The 25,459-nt window shown below is 31.4% G+C and overlaps 1 protein-coding gene across 1 annotated transcript in view; it reads left to right on the top strand.

Annotated features, from left to right (window-relative positions):
- The first annotated feature begins 5,586 nt into the window (after positions 1-5,586).
- The window catches only part of Snx27 (sorting nexin 27), a 64,362-nt gene continuing 44,489 nt past the window's right edge, over positions 5,587-25,459 (top strand). Inside the window, exon 1 of the mRNA XM_075299507.1 lies at positions 5,587-6,158. Within this exon, the coding sequence (XP_075155622.1) occupies positions 5,938-6,158 (221 nt within the window). The 5' untranslated portion in view covers positions 5,587-5,937. The remainder of the gene's footprint in view (positions 6,159-25,459) is intronic.

The raw sequence follows: 25,459 nt of genomic DNA, 5'->3' as shown, positions 1-25,459 counted from the left end.
CGGTATTCCGTCGCGGATTTTGGGCTTCCCATAAGAAATACACGTAAATAAGTGTTCGCCTACCGCCTATCGCTATGGTTATATTTACACACTTAGCCGTCAATCCGACGCCGCCGAAGGCAAAAAATTCGTGTCACGATAAAAATGGGTCGGCTTTATTCTCTGGTCAATAATATCCCTGATATTGGCCAAATTATAAGTTATGCTCCATATTACAGCTTGTTTATGGGATATATAACACATTTTTCGAAATTTTACTTCCCAATAAACACAAACGTTTGAAAAATGCTAAATTTCAACAATTTTTAAAACATTTTTTCAAAGCATTAGGGTAATATTCAAGTTGAAAAATTGTTGAGAAAATCGTGTTCTCAACAAAAAACAGACATTACCCTCAACAGTGAAATTCAACACATTAGCAATAATATCTCAAGTGTTATCCTCAAATTGATATGCATCGCTACTCAATAATTTGTCAAACAATTTTCGATGCGAGTCAAATTCAAATTAACATCATTGCAAATACTTTTCAACCTAAATTTGTATGAATGATATCCCCACTTCAAATTGAAAGTCAAAGCCAAATTCTATGAATTTTGTATAATTTATTCATTTTTATAAAAATAAAATATATATAGTAATACACTACACTACATAATACACTACAATACCAATTGATAAATAATAATCTTATTAAACATATCAACAAATAAGAACAAAAAAAAAAAACAAACAACAAAACTTTAAATATTTTAAACATTATTAGTAAACACTTTTGCATTTCCTTCCTTTTGGTGTCATAAAACAGCATTAAAATTTATTAACATGCGGGCAATTTGAAATTAGGAACGTACTGGACCGCGTGTTAGAATTGATTTCCAGCAGAAGGAATTCACAAAATATCCATTTTAAACTGATAATAGCATATGAATTAAACTGACGATGTGATGCACATTTTCATCCAGAAGTTGTTGATTTCAACAATTTGTTGTTTTTAACAATTTTAATTGGTTGCACTTGTAATGTTTCTGGAAACTTTTTCTTGTCGATAAGTCACTCATTTTTCATTGGTCAGCTTCTTAATGTTTGCAAGAATGTAGCATCCAAAGATTTTAGTTTTCTGCAAAGAGATTTAAATTTAGTGACTTCTCCAAAGTGTTGATTTAATTTTTCATATTAACGTACCAATTATTATAAACTATTTGAAGCAGTTCCAGTTAATTGTCCACCATTTTTTCATCGGTCAGCTTTTTAATGTTTTCAAGAACGTAGAATCCATAATTTTAGTTTTCTGCAAAGACCCTGCCAACATTTTTGAATTTGGGGCGCTTCTGAGAATCCCCACTACGTCGAAAACAATCATATACGACATCAAAAACTCGTCGGAAAAGCGCCGCCACTATTAAGAAGTTGTACCACGCCAAGTTACTACGAAAAAGTTTCTCATCAGTGCAATTAATAGGTGCCTATTTAGATCAATTTCGAAGGACGCCAATAAGAACCCCTGCAAACTATCAGAAAAAGTGCATTTTAAGGAAATTGTAGAAGAATCATTGTGGTCAAGTAAAACACGATTGTGTAGATGTTTATTGATTTGATTAAACATTTATAATTTCTTATAAATATAACATTTTTCGGTTTATCTCATCACATTTAACATAATTTTTTGCATTAATAAAAGAATAATGTTGAGTTTCAAGTAGCAAGTTACATATTGCAGCGTCTATCAGCCAGTTTGTTTATTTTCGATGGAGACAGCGTGCCTGGAAAAATATTTGAAAAACGATCACTTTATTCTATTTGGAAAGTCGAAAATTGTTCACCATATACCTTTCACAATTTCAAGCGTAATATCTATGTTTTCAGAACTTTATTTTCGTTTTTATTTAAATAAAATATAACAAGCTGGTTGCGCTTGGCGTTTCACAAAAAATAAAATGGCTCTTCTAACAGTAGTGATGGCAAAATACTTTCATGTACATTTTCTACTTTTTGATATTGTTACGAATTTGATAATTATAGATATAAGTTTATTTAAATTAGTTTCCGTTAATTTAAAATTTAAAATTGTAACGATAAAATTTCGCTATCACTTGTTGGAATCATCTATTCATTTTCTAGTATTTTCCTGAATTTCTTTTATGTTCTTTTGTTTGCTTATCGAAATGTTAGTTCTTACTCTCTCATAGAATAGCAACCCCTTTGCTTTGTTACTTTGCATTCTCATTTCATTTCATCTCATTGTCTATTGTCATTATTGTTGTTGTTGTAGTAATGCGAGCATATATCTATGTGAGTGTGCATGTGTTTGGCAGCCACCAGATGAACAACTTAATGGTCGTAGATCCTTCTAGCATTGTCTAAGAATGTTCTGGCGTTGCCAGAATATCATAGTAAATAAATTGTAGATTGTCGTTATTTAAAAGAACTGTGTTTTAATTGTCGGGTAATTAAAAACGCCTAAATATAAAAAACGTAACAAAATGCTTCCCCCATCACAGTTCGCGATGGTTGTGGTGACATTTACGAGTCTGTGGTAGCGATGAGGATGAAATGGAACATTGATATGCAGGCAGGGGATAGATACATTTAAATCTAAAATTTTCCATTTTTTTATTTCTTGCAAGTGACCACGAACTTCGTTGCACAAATAAGTATTGAAAACCACATGGTTTTTTCGTTGCATTTTAGGGTAGTGTTTTGTCAAAGTTTTCTCATATTATCTTCAACACCTTTTCAAAGATTTCGTCAACATTTTGGCAAATTGGAAGTAATTCGCAAACAATTTGAAGATGTATTGAAGATGAGCTATTTCAAGTCAAGTTGAATTTATTTTGAAAATTATATTTACCCTCAAACTGAAAAGTTGTTGCATTTGAAAACGCTCATCCTGTGTTTATTGGGTTACGTCCGACAATTCTTTGCATTCGACCACATTGTAAGATTCTTTCCAAACACAGACATTCCGTCCGGAAAAACTTAAAATCTGGACCGTGCATTCGGCAACCCTGTAATGCGACGTCCAGAATATAAGTTTAGCCGATGACAGAGCTTGTGTCAAAAAAATCCAGATAGTGGTAGCAATATAAGTTATGTTCGAAGTCATAATCGATACTGTAGCTTGTTAATGGGATCGATAACACGTTTATCGGTGGTTTACTTACCTCCGACAATTCTTTGCGGTCGGCCACACTATGAGATTCTTTACAAATACAGACATTCCGTCCGGATAAACTTATCGTATACCGTCAGATTATAAGTCGAACATAACTTATAATGTGTTTGACACGTGCATTGTCGTCCGGATAAACTTATACTCTGGACAGTGCATACCCTGCCAACATTTTTTTAATTTGACGGCCTTCTGAGAATCCCCACCACGTCGTAAACAATCGGAAAAGCGCCGTCACTATTGCGAAGTTGTACCACGCCAAGTTACTACAAAAAAGTATCGCATGTGTGCAATTATTAGGTGCCTTTTTTAATAAATTTAGAACGACGCCAATAAGAGCCCCTTCAAAAAATCAGAAAAAGTGCGTTTTTAGATAGTTGTAAAAGAATCATTGTGGTCAAGTAATGCGCTTTAAAGATCATCAGTTATTCCGGACGACAGTGCTCGTTTCGATCATATCCCATATATTGTGCACATTATTAGTTAAGTCCGAAGGCATAATCGATACTGCTGCATTTTTATGGGATCGATAGCACATTTATTGATTATTTAGTCATCGCCGACAATTCGTATCTATTGGCCACACTGTAAGATTCTTCACAAACATAGACATTCTGTCCGAAAAAACTTATACTACGTTCGCACTAGACACGAAATCTCGCTATTTAGAACCTAAATCTCTTTACAAATCTCAAGTGTTCGGACTGGCAAAATAACGAGATTTCGTAGATTTGATGATTTAACAGCTGTTTGTAAATATATCAATAAAAACACAAACCCCTATGTTCACACGCACACACACATTCATCTACATGGAAAATTGCGACAGGGTTGCAAAAAGCGCATTTTTAGTACTAAAACCACAGTTGTACAAGGCAGTATAGGAGATTTTGAAAGAGATTTTGTTGAAATCCTCTACGAGCCAGCTGATATTTGCCTATTGGAAATCTACTGAGATCTAGGAGGATTTCGGCCAAAATCCTCGTTTACGAGGATTTCGTGTCTAGTGCGAACGTAGTATTATATACAGGACGAAGCATTAAGCTGTAAATGTGTGAACGCTGGATGTTCGAGAAAATGCCAAATGATTATATACTGTATTAGTTGGCAACACTAATATCTTAAATATATGATGGTGTTGCCAGAGTATTTCAACGTTTTAAAACCCAAGAATAAAAATAAAAATATACACCCAAAAGTGAATATTATTTATTTACTGACGTTTAAGCAGTGTACATCTTTCGCAAAGACTATTAATAAAGAAGACGTGAGATAAGCTTGCTCTTCCTCTTTTTCTTGAAAAAACAGAGATTAATATCATACATGTTCCATGAGACGTTTCAACTTTTTTTCGGTTTCTCTTTTCATTTTGCATTCGTAACAAAACTTAATTCGCTTATTTTAGCAATTTTTTTTAACTCTTAAACGAACAAAAACACTTTGTGAAACATTTAATTAATAATTTAGTGCAACCGACACAGAAATTTGCGTGAAATGTTGGAGAAAATAGCTAAATAAAAATTGTCTGCATCAAACCAGTAAGTTCGGAGCGCTTTTCCAACAAGTATGATATTAATCTCTGTTTTCTAGTACTAACACTATCAAAGCCCATTTCACGTCTTCTTTATTAATAGTCTTTGATCTTTCGCGAATTCTTTAATGTGGATACTAGAAAATATATGAGAAGTATTTTTCAAACAATTAAAGTGTGCAGAAATTTATGGCCAACAAGAAAAAGTAGTTGCAAGTGATAATTCATTCAAAGAAAATGAAAGCAAAGGCAATCGAATAGGAAAATTAAAAGCCGAAAAAATCAGTCAATGGCACATTGAAATTAATGCAATAAGTGTTTGCCAAGGGAAGGGGGCAACCAGGTAACAAGAAATACGAGAAGAAAAAATTGGAAAAAAGTGGTCGTTTGCCCTGCCTTGGCAAGTGTTTTGTGAATGGTGTGCCTGAGTGGCGTTATTGTGCTGTGAAAAGAAGAATCAAACAAGCTAACAAAAAGGAGTTACGCAAAAATCTCGAAAAAACACACAAAAAGTTGCAACTATTGTTCACTGCGAAAACAGCGACGGCGAAGGCAAGAAAAAAAAACAAAGCAAAAGTGAGATAATAATTAAAAAAAATTAACAGGAAAGGAAAAGAATTCTCTGCAGTGGGCAGTCTGCTTGCAGTGGTTATCATCCAACACATCCAACACTAGACGCAGACATTTAGCATCCAGCTAGCAAAGACTATTAATAAAGAAGACGTGAGATAAGCTTGCTCTTCCTCTTTTTCTTGAAAAAACAGAGATTAATATCATACATGTTCCATGAGACGTTTCAACTTTTTTTCGGTTTCTCTTTTCATTTTGCATTCGTAACAAAACTTAATTCGCTTATTTTAGCAATTTTTTTTAACTCTTAAACGAACAAAAACACTTTGTGAAACATTTAATTAATAATTTAGTGCAACCGACACAGAAATTTGCGTGAAATGTTGGAGAAAATAGCTAAATAAAAATTGTCTGCATCAAACCAGTAAGTTCGGAGCGCTTTTCCAACAAGTATGATATTAATCTCTGTTTTCTAGTACTAACACTATCAAAGCCCATTTCACGTCTTCTTTATTAATAGTCTTTGCCAGCTAGTGTTTGGAAAAATTACAAGCAAACCGTAAACCTCGCGTGCAATTTTTGCGGGCAAGTTCTGCTAGAGAACTGGTCGTGTGCGTCTGTGTGTGTGTGAAAGAGATAGAAGAAACACAAAAACATTGTCGTCATGGGTGACTCGGCGAATACGCCTGCTGGACCCCGGGTCGTTACGATTTTCAAAACAGAAACGGGCTTCGGTTTTAATGTACGTGGTCAAGTGTCCGAAGGTGGCCAGTTACGTTCCATAAATGGGGAGTTATACGCCCCACTGCAACATGTCAGTGCGGTACTGGAAAATGGAGCTGCCGAAAAGGCGGGTATTAAAAAAGGCGATCGAATACTTGAAGTGTAAGTAATTGAAACAAAAAAAAAAAAACAAAAACCACTCCAGGACAACGGTTATGAAATATTATTTTGATTCATTCCATTGATAAAACAACAAGCCAATTGTGGGTGTAATTCCACTGTTATACCAATTAAACTCAAAGGAACCTACGTCATTTTTATTGAAGCAGCCCGATTTCGTCATTGTTGTTGTGTTGCTACCAGTGAACGATAGCAATCTCCATTCGTCGTTTAAGTTTTCACAAAGGGAATCAGTTCAATTTTTTGTGGATTTCACATGTCAGCAGAGACAAGGCACACTACCACACACAAACCAACAGGAAAAAAAAAACAAATGACCTGCTTTTACAAATGGCATTAAACTAAACCACCCCTTAGTACAGGCAAATGCCGACAAAGCTCTTATGGAGTGTAGGACATACTGTGAACTTTTTGTTCTATTATCATTTAACCCCGTTCTACATTTCGCTGTTATATCGAATATTGAAGTTATTCTATTTCATCAACTCTTATTACCCGGAATGCCATAAGCAAACCAAAATTGGTATGCGGTGGACGCGGTATGGGTGTATGGCGATTATGAGACCACGGACAGTCGAACATCGTTATGGTTTTGTTTGACCCATTTTTTTATATCATTTAACAAAGGATGGGATATTACTCATTGCTTTTGTGACACACAGACATGTTGAATTCCGATTTCTTTTGCTTGTAGACAGTTCAAATATAACGTAGGTCAATATAGGGATTTTTTTAAAATATAAACTTGGACTTCTTTAGTTAATTGTTTTCCCGAGCCCTCCGGATGATTTGGAAATACAAGAAGGAGAAACGTCTAGAAGAGGGAATTACTATTGTGGACCGAACAAATTAATTTAAATTTCGCGCGTAAATCCCTTCGTCGTATTTTTTCTAGATTGGTATGACTCTCAGTGACATATGTGCAAAATGTCAAATCAAAATATTCATAAAACCAGAAATTCTTGGTTTTTGAAATATACGGCCGGGAAAAAAGTGGAGACATTACTCCTCAAGCGAAAAGTGACCACTGTGGCCAAATGCAAAACGATGGGGTTTCAGTTTATATGTGCAAGATAGATCTTTTAGTGCTCTATCCGATGGTAAAAACGGATACAGATAAATGTTTTGGAAGTCCCAATATATGGCCTGGAAAAAAGTGAAGGCACTGCTCCTCGAGAGAAATGTGACAACTGTGGTCAAATGGAAAAATATGCGCATCCAGATTTATATGTGAAAGATAGATGTTTAACCCTACCATCGAATGTAAACATGTATAGGATTCACGGTTGCCACAAAAAATCTACCAAAAATTGTAGATTTTTTACTGTTTGGTAGATTGATAGAATTCTTGATGTTTTGGTAGATGTTGGAAAAAAATTTTTGAAAAAATTTTCTATAGAAATAAAATTGTGACAAAAGTTTCTATAGAAATAAAATTTTGACAACATTTTCTATAGAAATAAAATTTTGACAAAATTTTCAATAGAAATAAAATTTTGACAAATTTTTCTATAGAAATAAAATTTTTGTTGTTTTTTTGATTTTAGCTTAAAACCATACATTGACTAAACTACAAGTGTAGATTAACCAACAGAGGAAAAGAATGTTTGTCAAATTTATTTGGGCAAAGCCCTATAGACTGCAAGATGGTTGGATGGACGCACGTTTCGGAATTACCACATTCCTCATCAGGATCCTCTACTTGCAGCAAAACAATAAACCAATTATCAGAATAAATTCAGGCAGTTCATTAAACCCAACAATAAAAATTCATTAAACCCAACAATAAACCACACTTGAACCCTCCGAAAAAAGGCTTTACATTGATAGCCGGCTTATGCCGAAATAAATTCGTACAAACATCTCTCTTTTCCTTTGTCACCATCAAATCATCGATTTGAGTGAACTTGGCTGGGTTTTATTTTGAGCGTGCTTCCTCTTCTTTCTTTCATTCGTTTTGTTTTGTTATTGTTGGTTTTGTTCTTTAATCATTGTTGTTGTTTTTTTATTTCTGCTTAAAACCATACATTGACTAAACTACAAGTGTAGCTTAACCAACAGAGGAAAAGAATGTTTGTCAAATTTTGACAAAATTTTTTATAGAAATAAAATTTTGACAAAATTTTCTATAGAACTAAAATCTTGATAAAATTTTCTATAGAAATAAATTTTTTATAAAATTTTCCATAGAAATAAATTTTTTATAAAATTTTCCATAGGAATAAAAAAATTAGAAAATGTTCAATAGAAAAAAAGTTTTGACAAAATTTTCTATAGAAGTAATATTTTTAAAAATTTTCTATAGAAATAAAATTTTGACAAAATTTTCTATTGAAATAAATTTTTTACAAAATTTTCTATAGAAATAAAATTTTAAAAAATGTTCTATACAAATGAAATTTTGACAATAGTTTCTATACACATACAATTTTGACAAAATTTTCTATAGAAAAAAAATTTTGACAAAATTTTCTATAGAAATAAAATTTTGAAAAAATTTTCTATAGAAGTAATATTTTGAAAAATTTTCTATAAAAATAAAAGTTTGACAAAATGTTCTATAGAAATAAAATTTTAACAATAGTTTCTATACACATAAAATTTTGACAAAATTTTCTATAGAAATAAAATTTTGACAAAATTTTCTATACAAATAAAATTTTGAGAATATTTTCTATAGAACTAAAATTTTGACAAAATTTTCTATAGAACTAAAATTTTGACAAAATTTTCTATAAAACTAAAATTGTGACAACATTTTGTACAGAAATAAAATTTTGACAAAATGTTCGATAGATCTAACATTTTGACAAAACTTTCTATAGAACTAAAATTTTGACAAAATTTTCTATAGAAATAACATTTTGACAAAATTTTCTATAGAAATAAAATTTTGACAAAATTTCCTATAAAAATAAAATTTGTAAAAATTTTCTATAGAAATAAAATTTTGACAATATTTTCTATAGAACTAAAATTTTGACAAAATTTTCTATAGAAATAACATTTTGACAAAATTTTCTATAGAAATAAAATTTTGACAAAATTTCCTATAAAAATAAAATTTTTAAAAATTTTCCATAGAAATAAAATTTTGACAAAATTTTCTATAGAAATAAAATTTTGACAAAATTTTCTATAGAAGTAATATTTTGAAAAATTTTCTATAGAAATAAAAGTTTGACAAAATTTTCTATAGAAATAAAATTTTAACAAAATTTTCTAGAGAAATAATATTTTAACAATAGTTTCTATACACATAAAATTTTGACAAAATTTTCTATAGAAATAAAATTTTGACAAAATTTTCGATAGAACTAACATTTTGACAAAACTTTCTATAGAACTAAAATTTTGACAAAATTTTCTATAGAACTAAAATTTTGACAAAATTTTCTATAGAACTAAAATTTTGACAAAATTTTCTATAGAAATAACATTTTGACAAAATTTTCTATAGAAATAAAATTTTGACAAAATTTCCTATAAAAATAAAATTTTTAAAAATTTTCTATAGAAATAAAATTTTGACAAAATTTCTTATAAAAATAACATTTTTAAAAATTTTTTTTATGGAAATAAAATTTTCTAGAGAAGTAAAAAAATCAAAAAAAAATTCTATAGAAATAAAATTTTGACAAGATTTTCTATAAAAATACAATTTTGACTAAATTGTTTTTAGTAATAAAGTTTTGACAAAATTTTCTATAGAAATAAAATTTTGATAAAATTTTCTATAGAAATAAAATTTTGACAAAATTTTCTATAGAAATAAAATTTTGACAAAAATTTCTATAGAAATAAAATTTTGCCAAAATTTTCTATATTTTGACAAGACTTAATTAACTTAATCTTCTATATTGATTAAAAAGTTAATTTTATCAATTAATTTATTGATTGAAAGAATTTACACTTCAATGTATGGAGAGGTAACCGATTTTCTGAATGTCCAAGTTTGAGAGTTTTCAATGTATATTAGTTTCGGCCCTGTCGACGCTTCTCTTATAAACTACCCTTAAAATGGCGTTGTGTTTAGTGGAGTACGGAGGAATATAATTTTATTCATTATTCCCCACTTGCTACGCCGCACAATAGCTTGTTTTGTATGTTTTTCCTGTTTGGAGTTATTTTCTTCACATTTCGTTTTTTCACTATGATTCATAATAGCGCGGTTATGTTGCCGCCGTTCTTTTTCTTGGCGATACAGGAGAAAATCACAAATATTCGTGCTCTTTTCTTCAGCTTTGTTAAATGATAAACCTTCAGGAATTTATAGTGTATTGGTGTTGCGATAACATTCCTTCCTATATGTTATTATAGAAATTCTTGTAGTCGGGTGTGTGTGTTCACAGCTCTTTAAAATATATGGACACTATGACCCCCTTAATCAAAAGAAAACAGCTGTTAGGAGAGCTCTGGTGTGGTTTATGTGGCTGGTTGTCCGATGTGCTTTGCTTTGGTTTTGCTCTACTCAATTTGTCGCAGATATTTATCACCAATGCTGACTGAGTCTGAGAATATATAAAAAAAAAAATTGTATGCCGTATAGGTTCCGCAGAATTTCTTTAGTTTTCTTCATTTCCCCCGTTCTTCTTTTGTTATCAAGGATAACATAATTAGCCATTGTTTATATTCTGCAATAGGGCAATATCTTTGTAAGGTAATAGGTATTTACAATTACCAAGAAATGATTTGTTGATTTATGATAATGTGACATGGAATGCTTAATGTCATTTATGGGAAATTCTTTTGAATGTACACACTAAGAATGTCTTCTTCATATCTCCACATGTAGTGGGTGATGTCATAAGGATATCAAATTCCATCACATGTACGCCAGGGAAATGGGGGGAATTTTCAACATTGTGCAAAAAAGATAATATTTGGCTTAATTGTTGGAAGACCGAGTCCGAAGGGCGTATCACGTAATTTGTGACACTACTGGAGAGGAAATAAACCAACGATGTGAAACACTTTGGTATTCAGGTGAATCTGGGATTTAGTTTGAATATAAGATTTGTCTTGCTAAGTGTATATGTCCGTTAGGCTACACAAAGTAGTTCCCTTGTCATTGGGCTTTACATAGAATCGGCCCTGATATTTTTTTTATAAGAAATAAGTTCACTCTCTTAGGTATCACAATGGACTTTTTTGCCGTAGCGTATCGGTAATTAAGCAGAAAACAATTAAACCAATTTTGGAAAGTAACCATCCAATTTTTTTGACTTTCATACACGATTTATCGATTATGCATTTCTCCTTTTACATGTGTGTGAAGATGGTTAGGTTAGGTTAGGTGGCAGCCCGATGTATTAGGCTCACTTAGACTATTCAGTCCATTGTGATACCACAATGGTGAACTTCTCTCTTACCACTGAATGCTGCCCGATTCCATGTTAAGCTCAATGACCAGGGACCTCCTTTTTATAGCCGAGTCCGAACGGCGTTCCACATTGCAGTGAAACCACTTTCAAACCCTCTGAAATGTCACCAGCGTTACTGAGGTGGGATAATCCACCGATGAAAAACTTTTTGGTGTTCGGTCTAAGCAGGAATCGAACCCACGAGCTTGTGTATGCAAGGCGGGCATGCTAACCATTGCACCACGGTGTGAATACAAATTCAAATTTGAAAATTGCAGCAAAAATTTAGCCGAGATTCAAACTACCACTTTAAATACGAATTTACTTTTTCAAATTTGAATTTTTACTATTTGGCTTGCTATGCAAAGACTAAAAGAAAGAGTGGAAAGAGCTTTCATACTCACAAATGTCTTCATTAGAAAAGTATTTTTGAAAAGCGCAAATATAAAAAATAAATTTACAACGTATTTTTACTATGGAGCCCACTGGGCCAAAACTAAGCCACATGCGGTATAAAGACTAGGTTTGTTGGAAAAGGCTTCACCTCAGTTTCCATACTCACAAAAGTCTTCATTAAAAAAGTATGTATTTGTGAAAAGCGCAACAACAGCGAAAACCCATAGGATGACATCCGTGTAGCGAATGGATTGGCCCATATGGTTTGGTTACGAGAATGTTGAAGTACATTGGAGAGAATGACGCTAGGTTTCTGGCCCATACCTCTAATGTTTGCTCCAATACCCTCAAAATACCAGATATCTGGAAAATAGGGAAGCTTATTCCGGTTCTGAAACCAGTCAAACTGGCAATTTTTAGAGACTCTTATCGTCCTATCCTATTACTTTTCTTTCCCCGTCATGAAGATTTTTGTAGCTACTGCCCTATTTGACAGAACACCTAGTGTTGTCAGAACAACAGCATGGTTTTCAGGAGTACGACTTAGACTTTTAGTGACAGGAGCTCCTCTTCTACCATCAAATGTGCATATGATAGCATGCGTGGACAACTGTTCCATAGAGAGCTTGAGTTAAAGATTATTGACTACCTCCCGCCACTTAGAGATTTCTTTACCAACAGGAATCTGAAACTTTCTGCTTCTATTTTCACATCGTGGATCAAAGTAGAGAACCAGGAGCTTTATATACACATTCCTGGTCAGATTACGTACAAGAATCCCATCGTTATTGAAGTGACGTTTGATAACCTGTTCCTTTTTGGAAAGCATGCTGATGAGGCTGGTAAAAACTTTGGGAGTAGAAACAATATCTTGAAGACATTGGCTGGTAGAATGCGGCGGGAAAGATAAGACGATTCAAAGGACCCATGAGTCGTTTGGTTGCCCCCGTTTTAACTCCCAGTATTAGCGAAACGCAATGGAGAAATCTTCAAACGGAACAACAAGTTCAGTTCAACAGAACAGCATTTGCAAAAAAACCTCCCGGTGAGGCAACACAGTGACCTCCTCACCCACCAGCACCTGATAAAGTACGGAGGGCTATACCATCCAAAAAATACCACATCGAGGAGGGCACTGTATGAACGAGCCAATTCCATACGGTTCCATTTGAAAATAGATCAACAATCAAAGAAAGGCGGCATTTGAGGCTTACACGGTTCAAAAAGCCTATCTTCCTACTAGTGTCCTATTGTGTTGGTGGGAAGGCTACCACCTATGTTATCAGCTATGACGAGAGACGGCTACCTAGAGTCTAAGTCGATGCTATCTCAGCAAAGATCTGGCGTCTTCAGGTATTTGAACAATTACCTCTCCCTTCTGAAACCGGCATTCAAGATTTCTGCGTGTCCTGTGAAACCAACAGACCTGAAACTTACTTTACTCTGGATTCATCCAGAAGAGGCAGCTTGCTTGCTCATGCTGGATATGGAGCTTGAATGTCTGATATCTGTAATTTATTTTTTACTTTCCCTTATTAGGTTAGCATGCCTGCCAAGCATACACAAGGTCGTGGGTTCGATTCCTGCTTCGACCAAACTGTAGTCTGTGTAATTTTGTTATAATTGGCCATGGGGCTTTGAGATTACAAATAAAGTATGAATATGAATATGAAAAAGTATTTCAGCGGTCGATTATCCCACCTCAGTAATGCTGGTGATATTTCTGTGAGTTTCAAAGCTTTTCTAAGTGGTTTCACTGCAATGTGGAACGCCGTTCGGACTCGGCTATAAAAAGAAAGGTCCCTTGTCATTGAGCTTAGCATGGAATCGGGCAGCACTTAGTGATAAGAGAGAAGTCTAAGTGAGCCTGATACATGGGGCTGCCACCTAACCTAACCTACCTATTAGTTTCATAAATAAATTTCCCAGAAAAACAAAAAAAAAAAAAATACCCTTTCGGTCTGCTTGAAATTGAAATTATGACCGAAGTATTTCTATTATTTAGCTATTTATACTCTTGCATCAGCTAAAGTACTTGTCGCACCACCCTCGTATGTACGATTAAAATCTACATATACATATTTCCACTACAGTATTGGCATTCTTTTATATTAGTTACATTTTATTATTATTCTGTATGGGGGCCAATAACCCATAGCGGTGATGTTATGTATGAATCATACTCCATTGGACATAGTTGAATTCAAGCATTTGTTGTGATTTGTTTTGGTTTCCAAAACCATTGAATTTGGTAATATTGGAGTTTATTATGAAATTCTTTCACGTTCGATATCAAAGTCAAGAGCCAGTCCCCAGTTATTCTATGTAAATAAAATCAAATGAAATGAATTTAATGTGGACTTTCTTTCGAAAGCAAGTACAAAATGGTATTCTTAGCTCATCCTATAAATAAAAGAAAAGAAAAGGATTATATTATACAACGATTTAGGTGGAGATTTCAAGATAATGCTTGCTCTCATTATATATCACCTATTTTTAGCATCTATTTGTGTTTTTCCAACACCACCCCCATTCATATGACTTCTTTGTCAGAAAACACTTTATATCTAAAATTCAATTAACATTAATTTAATAAAAAAATGTTGACCTTTTTGTTCGGTCGCCAGCAACGCCACAACTACAGCACAAAACCTCTGTTTCCTTCTTTTTGTTGTCACTATTGAACAATGTTGCCAGATACTTTCGACTAAAAATCGTCCAAAGGAAGTGTTAAAAAATCGTAAAGAACTAGCAAACATTTTGACAAACTTTTCTAAAGAAATAAAATTTTGACCAAATATTCTATAGAAATAAAATTTTGACAAAATATCCTATAAAAATAAAATTTAGACCAAATTTTTATAGCAATACAATTTTTACAAACATTTCTATAGAAATAAAATTTTGACAAAATTTTCTAAAGAAATACAATTTCGATAAATTTTCTATAGAAATAAAATTTAGACAAAATTTTTTATAGAAATACAATTTTTACAAACTTTTCTATAGAAATAAAATGTTGACAAAATATTCTATAGAAATACAATTTTGAGAAAAATTTCTATAGAAATAAAATTTTCACAAAATTTTCTACAGAAATAAAATTTTGCGAAAAGTGTCTATAGAAATAAAATTTTGACAACATTTTCCATAGAAATAAAATTTTGCGAAAATTTTCCATAGAAATAAATATTTGCGAAAATTTTCTATAGAAATAAAATTTTGACAAAATTATCCATAGAAATAAAATTTTCTGTATAAATAAAATTTTACCAAAATTTTTTATAGAAATACAATTTTGACAAAATTTTCTACAGAAAAAAAACTTTTGAGAAAATGTTCTATAGAAATAAAATTTTGACAAAATTTTCTATAGGAATAAAATTTTGACAAAGTTTTCAGAAAATTTTCTACAGGAAAAAATTTTTGAGAAAATTTTCTATAGAAATAAAATTTTGACAGAATTTTCTATAGAAATAAAATTTTGAGAAAATATTCTATAGAAATAAAATTTTGACAAAATTTTTTATAGAAATATAAGTTTGCGAAAATTTTCTATAGAAATACAGTTTTGAGAAAAATTTCTATAGAAATAAAATTTTGAAAAAATCTATAGAAATAAAATTTTGCGAAAATTTTCTATAGAAACAAAATGTTGACAAAATTTTCTATAAAAATAAAATTTTGGCAACATTTTCTATAGAAATACAGTATTGTCAAAATTTTCTATAGAAATAAAAGTTTGAGAAAATTTTCTATAGAAATAAAATTTTGCGAAAAAATTTCTATAGATATAAAATTTTGATAAATTTTTCTATAGAAATAAAATTTTGACAAAATTTTCAATAGAAATAAAATTTTGACAGAATTTTCTATAGAAATAAATTTTTTCGAAAATGTTCTATAGAAACAAAATTTTTCGTATATTTTTCTATAGAAATAAAATTTTTACAAAATTTTCTATAGAAATAAAATTTTGACATAATTTTCTATAGAAATATAAGTTTGCGAAAATTTTCTATAGAAATAAAATTTTGAGAAAAATTTCTATAGAAATAAAATTTTGACAACATTTTCTCTAAAAATACAATTTTGACAAAATTTTCTATGGAAATAAAATTTAGACAAAATTTTTATAGAAATACAATTTTTACAAACTTTTCTATAGAAATAAAAGTTTGAGAAAATATTCTATAGAAATAACATTTGGCGAAAAATTTTCTATAGATATAAAATTTTGATAAATGTTTCTATAGAAATAAAATTTTGACAAAATTTTCAATAGAAATAAAATTTTCAGAAATTTTATATTGAAATAAAATTTTTCGTAAATTTTCTATAGAAACAAAATTTTGAGAAAATCTTCTATAGATATAAAATTTTTACAAAATTTCTATAGAAATAAAATTTTGACAATTTTCTATAGAAATAAAATTTTGACAAACTTTTCTATAGAAACAAAATTTTGACATAATTTTCTATGGAAATAAAATTTAAACAAAATTTTCTATAGAAATAAAATTTTGAGAAAAATTTCTGTAGAAATAAAATTTTGACATTTTCTCTAAAAATACAATTTTGACAAAATTTTCTATGGAAATAAAATTTTTACAAACTTTTCTATAGAAATACAATTTTTACAAACTTTTCTATAGAAATAAAATGTTGACAAAATTTTCTATAGAAATAAAATGTTGACAAAATTTTCTATAGAAATAAAATTTTGACAAAATTTTCAATAGAAATAAAATTTTGAAAAAATCTTCTATAGAAGTAAAATTATGACAAAATTTTCAATAGAAATAAAATTTGTGAGAAAATTTTCTATAGAAATAAAATTTTGACAGAATTTTCTATAGAAGTAAAATTATGACAAAATTTTCAATAGAAATAAAATTTGTGAGAAAATTTTCTATAGAAATAAAATTTTGACAAAATTTGGTATAGAAATAAAATTTTGAAAATGTGAGAGCATGTACCAAAATACTGTTTCGTTTACTTCAGAATGTGTGTATGTAAATGTGAATTGTATTTCAAATTCGATTCATAACAAAACAATAATTCGATTTGACAAAATGTTGTATAGAAAAACATTTTGAGAAAATTTTCTACAGAAAAAAAATTTTGAGAAAATTTTATATAGAAATAAAATTTTTACAAAATTTTCTATAGAAATAAAATTTTTCGAAAATTTGCTATAGAAACAAACTTTTGAAAATATCTATTGAAATAAAATTTTGACAAAATTTTCTATAGAAATAAAATGTTGACAAAATTTTCTATAAAAATAAAATTTTGGCAACATTTTCTATAGTAATACAATATTGTCAAAATTTTCTATAGCAATAAAATTTTTGAAAAAATTTTCTATAGAAATAAAATTTTGACAAAATTTTCCATAGAAATAAAATTTTGATATAAATTTCTATAGAAATAAAATTTTCACAAAATTTTCTACAGAAATAAAATTTTGCGAAAAGTTTCTATAGAAATAAAATTTTGACAACATTTCTATAGAAATAAGATTTTGAAAATGTGAGAGCTTGTACCAAAATATTGTTTCGTTTACTTCTGAATGTGTGTATGTAAATGTGAATTGTACTTCAAATTCGATTCATAACAAAACAATAATTCGATAATTATGTATTATTATAATTATTTTTTGTCTAACTTCAAATATGCTAATATTTTGGAAAATCAACTTTAGTTTGGGGGTAAACATCGTCGCATCATAATGTTTGCCCAATAGCAGTGGCAACACTGATATTTAAGCTCTCTATTAAAGCCTCTCTAGTCTATAGTTAAGGGCACACTCTCTACCCATCGCTCTCTCTATCAGTATTCATTCAGTTTTGTAAACACTAGAGCCCAAAACACCACCCCCATCACAAGCGAAGGGAAACGAATGTTGTTGTTGTATTTTCGTTTGTTGCCTTCTATGCAGCAACATATTTTTTTGTCACAATCAAAACCACAAAACATTGTTATTATATTATTATTGAGACAAAAATAAACATCAACAACAAAAACTTGTGACGGCATCATCAGTGCCGTAAACCGACAGTTGTTACTTGTGTGATATAGCCGTGGCGATGATTGTTGAATTTGTTTGGTTTACCTTTCCTATTAAGCCATCAACCATATATGTATGTGGTTACCTTACCTTGGAAATGTGCTTTCATTTCAGTTAAATAGCAAAGAATGATATTTTTGCTTACATTTTCTATTTTGGTTCTATTTTTTTTTACTCCATAGCTTCATAGTTTTGTACCAAAAATACAAGTGCGAACCAATAATATTTTTCAATTCTTGTTTTTGGAAGGTAAAGATGCAGAGTGTGTGGTTCTATTCTGCTCTCCTTCAAATATATTAACAACTTCAATAATATATTAACAATTCCTTTCCATTTATTGTCATACTGACTATAAAAAGCTTCTTTCCATTTAAGACACCGGGACACGTGATAGAATATTTCTTCTATATATGGTGTCTATATATAATTATGGACCGATATGGATGAATTTTTGCATGGTTGTTAGAGGGCATATACTAACATCACGTACCGAATTCAAACGTGTACAACGTTTCAAGTCGATAGCTTGTTTCGTTTGGAAGTTAGCGTGATTTCTACAGACGTAAGGACATCGCTAGATCGACTTAGAATTTCACCACGACCCACAATATATATATACCTATTGATACAATTAATTTTTTAATCAAAATAGAATCATTAAGATAATTAAATAAATGATTAAAAATTTTAAATTTTTTAAATAAAAAACTTTTTAATCAAACTCGGCTGAGGAAGTCAGTTAAAAATGTGATGAATTTTTTTTATTTTTAATTCAAAATTTATTGCAAACAATCAATTTTTTAATCAAACTAAGGACACAAAAGTCAGTTCAGAAAGTTATTGAAAATAGTTACGTTTTTAATTAAAAAAATTAGTTGAGTTTTGCAATCAATATCAATTAAATTTTTAGTTGAATCAATTAAAAAATTAATTGAAATTTGTTAATGAAATCAATTAATTGTTTAATCAAGTATTTCTTGAATTGAAAAATTAATTGGATCAATTAATTTCGTGATTGACGCAGAATTTTTTTGTGTGTATAAAAAAGGGCCCTGTACTGAATAGCCCAAGTGAGCCTGGCAATAAATCGGGCTACCACTTTAACCTAACAAAAGTATTCATATACAAATAAATGCCAGTTTAAAAGTCTAATTAATAATAGATACTTCAAAGCAAAAAATGTTTTCTTAATTTCAACAAAAAACCTTAAGCAAAAGATTCAAAATCCTCAAAATAAGTATTAGCATATTTCTGAAAATTTTTTATATATAATTCAAAAATTCGATATTTCAGTTAATTTAAAGATTAATTCTTTAAACCAATTTTTTTCGATTTTAACGATTTTTTCGATTTAAGTATTAGCATATTTCTGAAAATTTTTTATATATAATTCAAAAATTCGATATTTCAGTTAATTTAAAGATTAATTCTTTAAATCAATTTTTTTTCGATTTTAACGGATAACACATATTCCTGTCTTAAATTTAAAGAAAACAATTCTTAAAGGAAATATTATGATTATTATACACTCCACCATAGGATGGGGGTATATTAACTTTGTCATTCCGTTTGTAACACATCGATATATTGCTCTAAGACCCTATAAAGTATATATATTCTGGGTCGTGGTGAAATTCTGAGTCGATCTGAGCATGTCCGTCTGTTGAAATCACACTAACTTTCGAATGAAACCAGCTAAAGGGTGATACGGTCAAAATTTGGTCAAGGGAAAACGCGTGTAAATCGGTGAAATCGTTTATTTAAAAAATCGAATTAAATTTCTTTTTCAAGTTCAATTAGTATAAAATTCAGGAAAAATATTCAGTTAGGCTTTCGCTTTTCCAAATCCGAATTGCCGGGCCTCACGCTTGACACCTGCCATCAGATTTTGTACAGCCACCTTGTCCACCTTCTTTGCCGCAGAAAGCCAGTTTGTCTTGAACTGCTGCTCGTCCTTAGCAGTTTTTTGGTCTTCTTTAGGTTCCGCTTGACAATAGCCCAGTATTTCTCAATTGGGCGGAGCTCTTGCGTGTTGGGAGGGTTCTTGTCCTTGGGAACCACCTGCACGTTGTTGGCGGCGTATCACTCCATGGCCTTTTTACCGTAATGGCAAGATGCCAAATCTGGCCAAAACAGTGCGGAACAACCGTGTTTTTTCAGGAAAGGCAGCAGACGTTTATTCAAACACTCTTTCACGTAAATTTCTTGGTTGACAGTCCCGGAAGCTATGAAAATGCTGCTTTTCAAGCCACAGGTACAGATGGCTTGCCAAACCAGATATTTCTTTGCGAACTTTGACAGTTTTATGTGCTTGAAAATATCTGCTACCTTTCCCCTTCCTTTTGCCGTATAAAACTCCTGTCCCGGAAGCTGCTTTGACGTAGGTTTCGTCGTCCATTACCACGCAGTCAAACTTCGTCAGCATCGTCGTGTTCAGCCTCGGGGATCGCGCTTTGGCCGTCGTATTTTGTTTATCATCGCGATTTGGAGTCACTACCTTCTTGTAAGTCGATAGTCCGGCTCGTTTTTTGGTTCGATGCACGGTTGTAGACGATACACCCAGCTTATTTGCGGCATCTCGGAGAGAGAGGTTAAGGTTTCGCTTGAAACTACCGGCAACTCTCTTTGTCGTCTCAGCGGCTTCCGGTTTTCGATTTCCCCCCGATCCAGACTTCCTGGATGTCGATAAACGTTCCCCAAACACTTTAATTACATTTGTAACGGTTAATTTGGCAACTTTTAGCGATTTTGCCAGCTTTGCGTGCGAGTAGCTCGGATTTTCGCGAAGCGCGAGCAAAATTTTGATACGCTGCTCTTCTTGCTTGGACGGCATTTTGACAACTGAAGAGTGAATTCCAAAATCAAAATAGGAGCAACATTCTACACACACACACACCTTCAAAATGAGGGGTGTTCAGGTTTTTTAAATGCAACATTGAAAGAAATACGTCAAGTTTATATTGACCAAATTTTGACCGTGTCACCCTTTATCGACTTGAAATTTGGCACAAGTAGTTGTTATTGATGTAGGTCAGATGGTATTGCAAATGGGCCATATCGGTCCACTTTTACATATAGCCCCCATATAAACGGACCCCCAAATTTGGCTTGCGAATACTCTAAGAGAAGCAAATTTCATCCGATCCGGCTGAAACTTGGTACATGGTGTTAGTATATGGTCTCCAACAACCATGCAAAAATTGGTCCACATCGGTCCATAATTATATATAGCCCTCATATAAACCGATCCCCCGATTTGGCTTGAGGAGCCTCAGAGAGAAGCAAAGTTCATCCGATCCGGGTGAAATTTGGTACATGGTGTCAGCATATGATCTCTAACAACCATGCAAAAATTGGTCCACATCGATCCATAATTATATATAGCCCCCATATAAACCGTTCCCACGATTTGGCTTGCGGAGCCTCTATGAGAAGCAAATTTCATCCGATCCGGCTGAAATTTGGTACATGGTGTTAGTATATGGTCTCTAATGACCATGCAAAAATTGGTCTACATCGGTCCATAATTATATATAGCCCTCATATAAACCGATCACCAGATTTGACCTTCGGAGCCTCTTGGAAGACCAAAATTCATCTGTTTCAGTGGAAATTTGGAACGTTGTGTTAATAAATGGCCTCAAACACCCATGCAAAAATTGGTCGAAATCGGTCCATAATTATATATAGCCCCTATATAAACCAATCCCCAGATTTGACCTCCGGAGCCCCTTGGAAGAGCAAAATCCCTCCGATTCGGTTGAAATTTGGTACGTGATGTTAGTATATGGCATCCAACAACGATACAGGAATTGGTTCATATCAGTCCATAATTATATATAGCCCCCATATAAACCGATCCCCAGATTTGACCTCCGGTGCCTTTTGGAGAAGCAAAATTCATCCGATCTGGTTGAAATTTGGTTAACAACCATGCCTAAATAGGTCCATATCGGTCTATAGTTATATATAGCCCTTAGATAAATCGATCCCCAATCACACAAAAATTGATCCATATCAAGTTCATAATTGTATATAGCCCCCATATAAGCGACCCCCATATTTCAATTCTGGCTATCTACGTACCGTGCAAAAGTCCATATCGATTCGTAATTATTTGTAGACTTACCTAACATATACATACCTTTTTTGTCTAATATATACCACGTATGGACTAACTCACAATTTAGAAAACGATGTTAAGAAGTTTTAAGATACCACAACCCAAGTAATTCGATTGTGGATGACAGTCTATCATAGAAGTTTCTACGCAATCCATGGTGGAGGGTAGATAAGATTCGGCCAGCCCGAACTTACGGCCGTATATACTTGTCTTTTCATTAAAATTTCTTTATTTTAAAGAATTTTGTACTTATAAAGTTCAAATAGCGTATTCTAATCTTTAATTACATTAATATTTATTTTCAGTGTATATACATTCAAAAAAAAGTAAACCCTCTATTTCACTAAAGCCGATTTAATTTTATTTTAGTTCATTGTATTATTATTTTTGGAGAAAGTTTTCTAATAATTTTTTTACGTATGGTAGTTAAATGAACTAAACAACCGGAGAAAATTATACACAAATGTAGCATAAAAATTTACTAAATTCTTACTCCTCACACAATAGTTATTTATTTCATTAAATTTGTAAATTTTACTACAAATTCGCCCATCTTGAACTTCGTATGGCACTGAAGACATTCTTGAACTCAACGTTTTTCTTTCAAACTACAAAATTTTCTTTAACAATTGAAAAAATAAAATAATTATGTCTAATAAATTTTCTTGAATTTGTCGAAAAATATTTACTTATTTTTTAATGATATCGGCGGGATGTCAGCGCTTGTAATACTGTTTAGTTAAAATTTTCTAAAAATTAACAAAAATTTTCTAATATAAAAAAAAAAATCTTCTTCCTGGTGGGTTCACTGTTTTTTCAGTGTAGTATATCCCAAATAGGAATATTTTTCCCGAATACTTAACCCCGCGACAAAATTACATCTATTCTTCTTGGTTAGTCTATTTCCGTATACATTTGCGCTATTTTTAGATGGGCTATGACCATGTTAACGGTAATTTTAAGCGGCACTTTTATAGAGACGATTTCAACGCCAAAGGCGACGATGACGACACGGTCTTGTGGATACCAATAATAAATATGATTAAATGGTCAAGAAGAGATGTCTGCCGTTAGTAAATTGACACTACACCACTCATGTAATATCGTGCCATTCTTGCATGTTTACAATGAGGCGGATGTGGTTGTTTAGAGTTTCCTCTCCTTTTCATCTTCTTCTATTTTCCCGGCACCCATGATAAATTCTTATTAAATTTCATGCTGACCACCAGATCGTATGTCTCTTTTCGTATTTGTGCGCCGTCTTTTTTCGATTGTTATACAAACAATTGTCATTATTTTATTGTTAATGAAATAGAATTGAATAAGAATATTTGTGTACAGCTATTAGGGGAAGAGAAGATCCTCAATGTAATTTCTAGTTTACTTTGTTTACACAAATCAGTTTCAATAGATGATTGGCTTAATGGTTACCATTTGAAAAGGAAGGCACAGCGAAGCGTGCCTTTCTCTTCAAATAAAATTAAAAAAAAGTTATTGAATAATAAATTTTAGGATGCGAAATTTACAAAATATTAAGGTCAAATTTCTTTAAAATAATGAAATTTTAATTAAAATAAAGTTTATAATATTTGCTTCAAAAATTTTTTTCACTAAATTTAGGACACACATTTTGTAAATTTGCGTTCCTCCGTTAAAGTCGCATGTCTTTGAACTAAGGCTTATTTTCTTTAAAGTAAAGAAACACGGTTTTGATATAAACAATTTGTCTTTAAATTAACTGAAATGTTGAAACTTTAGATTTAAGATAAAAACACTTTAAATATAGGCTAATACTTATTTTGAGGATTTAGCGTCTTTGGTTTTAAGCTTTTTTGGAATTAATAAAAAAAAATTTACTTTGAAGTGTCCGTAATAATTTAGATTTTTAAACTGGCATTTGTTTGTTATTAATAAACCGCGAAAAGAGAATGCAAATTTGATAAATGAGATCTGTATCCTAATTTTAATTTTATTGATCGTAGATTTAAAGCCAGATAGGTAACTAAAAATTTCTTTATTTTAAAGCAGCCGCATCAATACCAAAATCCTTAGGTTTAGGTTAGGTGGCAGCCCGATATATCAGGCTCACTTAGACTATTCAGTCCATTGTGATACAACATTGGTGAACTTCTCTCTTATCACTGAGTGCTGTCCGATTCAATATTAAGCTCAATGACAAGGGACCTCCTTTTTATAGCCGAGTCCGAACGGCGTTCCACATTGCAGTGAAACCACTTAGAGAAGCTTTGAAACTCTCAGAAATGTCACCAGCATTACTGAAGTGGGATAATCCACCGCTGAAAAACAATTTGGTGTTCGGTCGAAGAAGGAATCGAACCCACGACCTTGTGTATGCAAGGCGGGCATGCTAACCATTGCACTACGGTGGCTCCCAAAATCCTTAAGGGAAGGTCAATACCTTTGGATCCAAGTAAATTTTGAGAAAATTTTCTATAGAAATTAAATTTTGAGAAAATTTTCTATTAAAATAAAATGTTGAAAAATGTTTCTTTTAAAATATATTTTTGAGAAAATCTTCTATAGAAATAAAAATTTAAAAACAATTTCTATAGAAATAAAATATTGAAGCAATTTTTCTATAGAAATAAAATTAAAAAAAATCTATAGAAATTAAATTTTGAGCAAATTTTCTATTGAAACAAAATTTTGAGAAAATTTTCTATAAAAATAAAATAAAATTTTAAACAAAATTGGTGAACTTCTCTCTTATCACTGAGTGTTGTCCGATTCCATGTTAAGCTCAATGACAAGGGACCTCCTTTTTATAGCCAAGTCCGAACGGCGTTCCACATTGCAGTGAAACCACTTATAGAAGCTTCGAAACCCTCAGAAATGTCACTAGCATTACTGAGGTGGGATAACCCACCGCTGAAAAACAATTTGGTGTTCGGTCGAAGCAGGAATCGAACCCACGACCTTGTGTATGCAAGGCGGGCATCCTAACCATTGCACTACGGTGGCTCCCAAAATCCTTAAGGGAAGGTCAATACCTTTGGATCCAAGTAAATTTTGAGAAAATTTTCTATAGAAATTAAATTTTGAGAAAATTTTCTATTAAAAAAATGTTGAAAAATTTTTCTTTAAAAATATATTTTTGAGAAAATCTTCTATAGAAATAAAAATTTAAAAACAATTTATATAGAAATAAAATATTGAAGAAATTTTTTCTATAGAGATACAATGTTGAGCAAATTTTCTATAGAAATGTAATTTTGAGAAACTTTTGTATAAAGGTAAAATTGTGACAAAATTTTCTGTAGAAATAAAATTTTGGCAAAATTTTCTATAGAAATACAATTTTGACAAA

This window comes from Haematobia irritans, chromosome 3, assembly GCF_050003625.1.
Source record: "Haematobia irritans isolate KBUSLIRL chromosome 3, ASM5000362v1, whole genome shotgun sequence".
In the NCBI taxonomy this organism is placed as follows: Eukaryota; Metazoa; Arthropoda; class Insecta; order Diptera; family Muscidae; genus Haematobia; species Haematobia irritans.
This window is presented reverse-complemented; position numbering and strand designations above follow the sequence as displayed.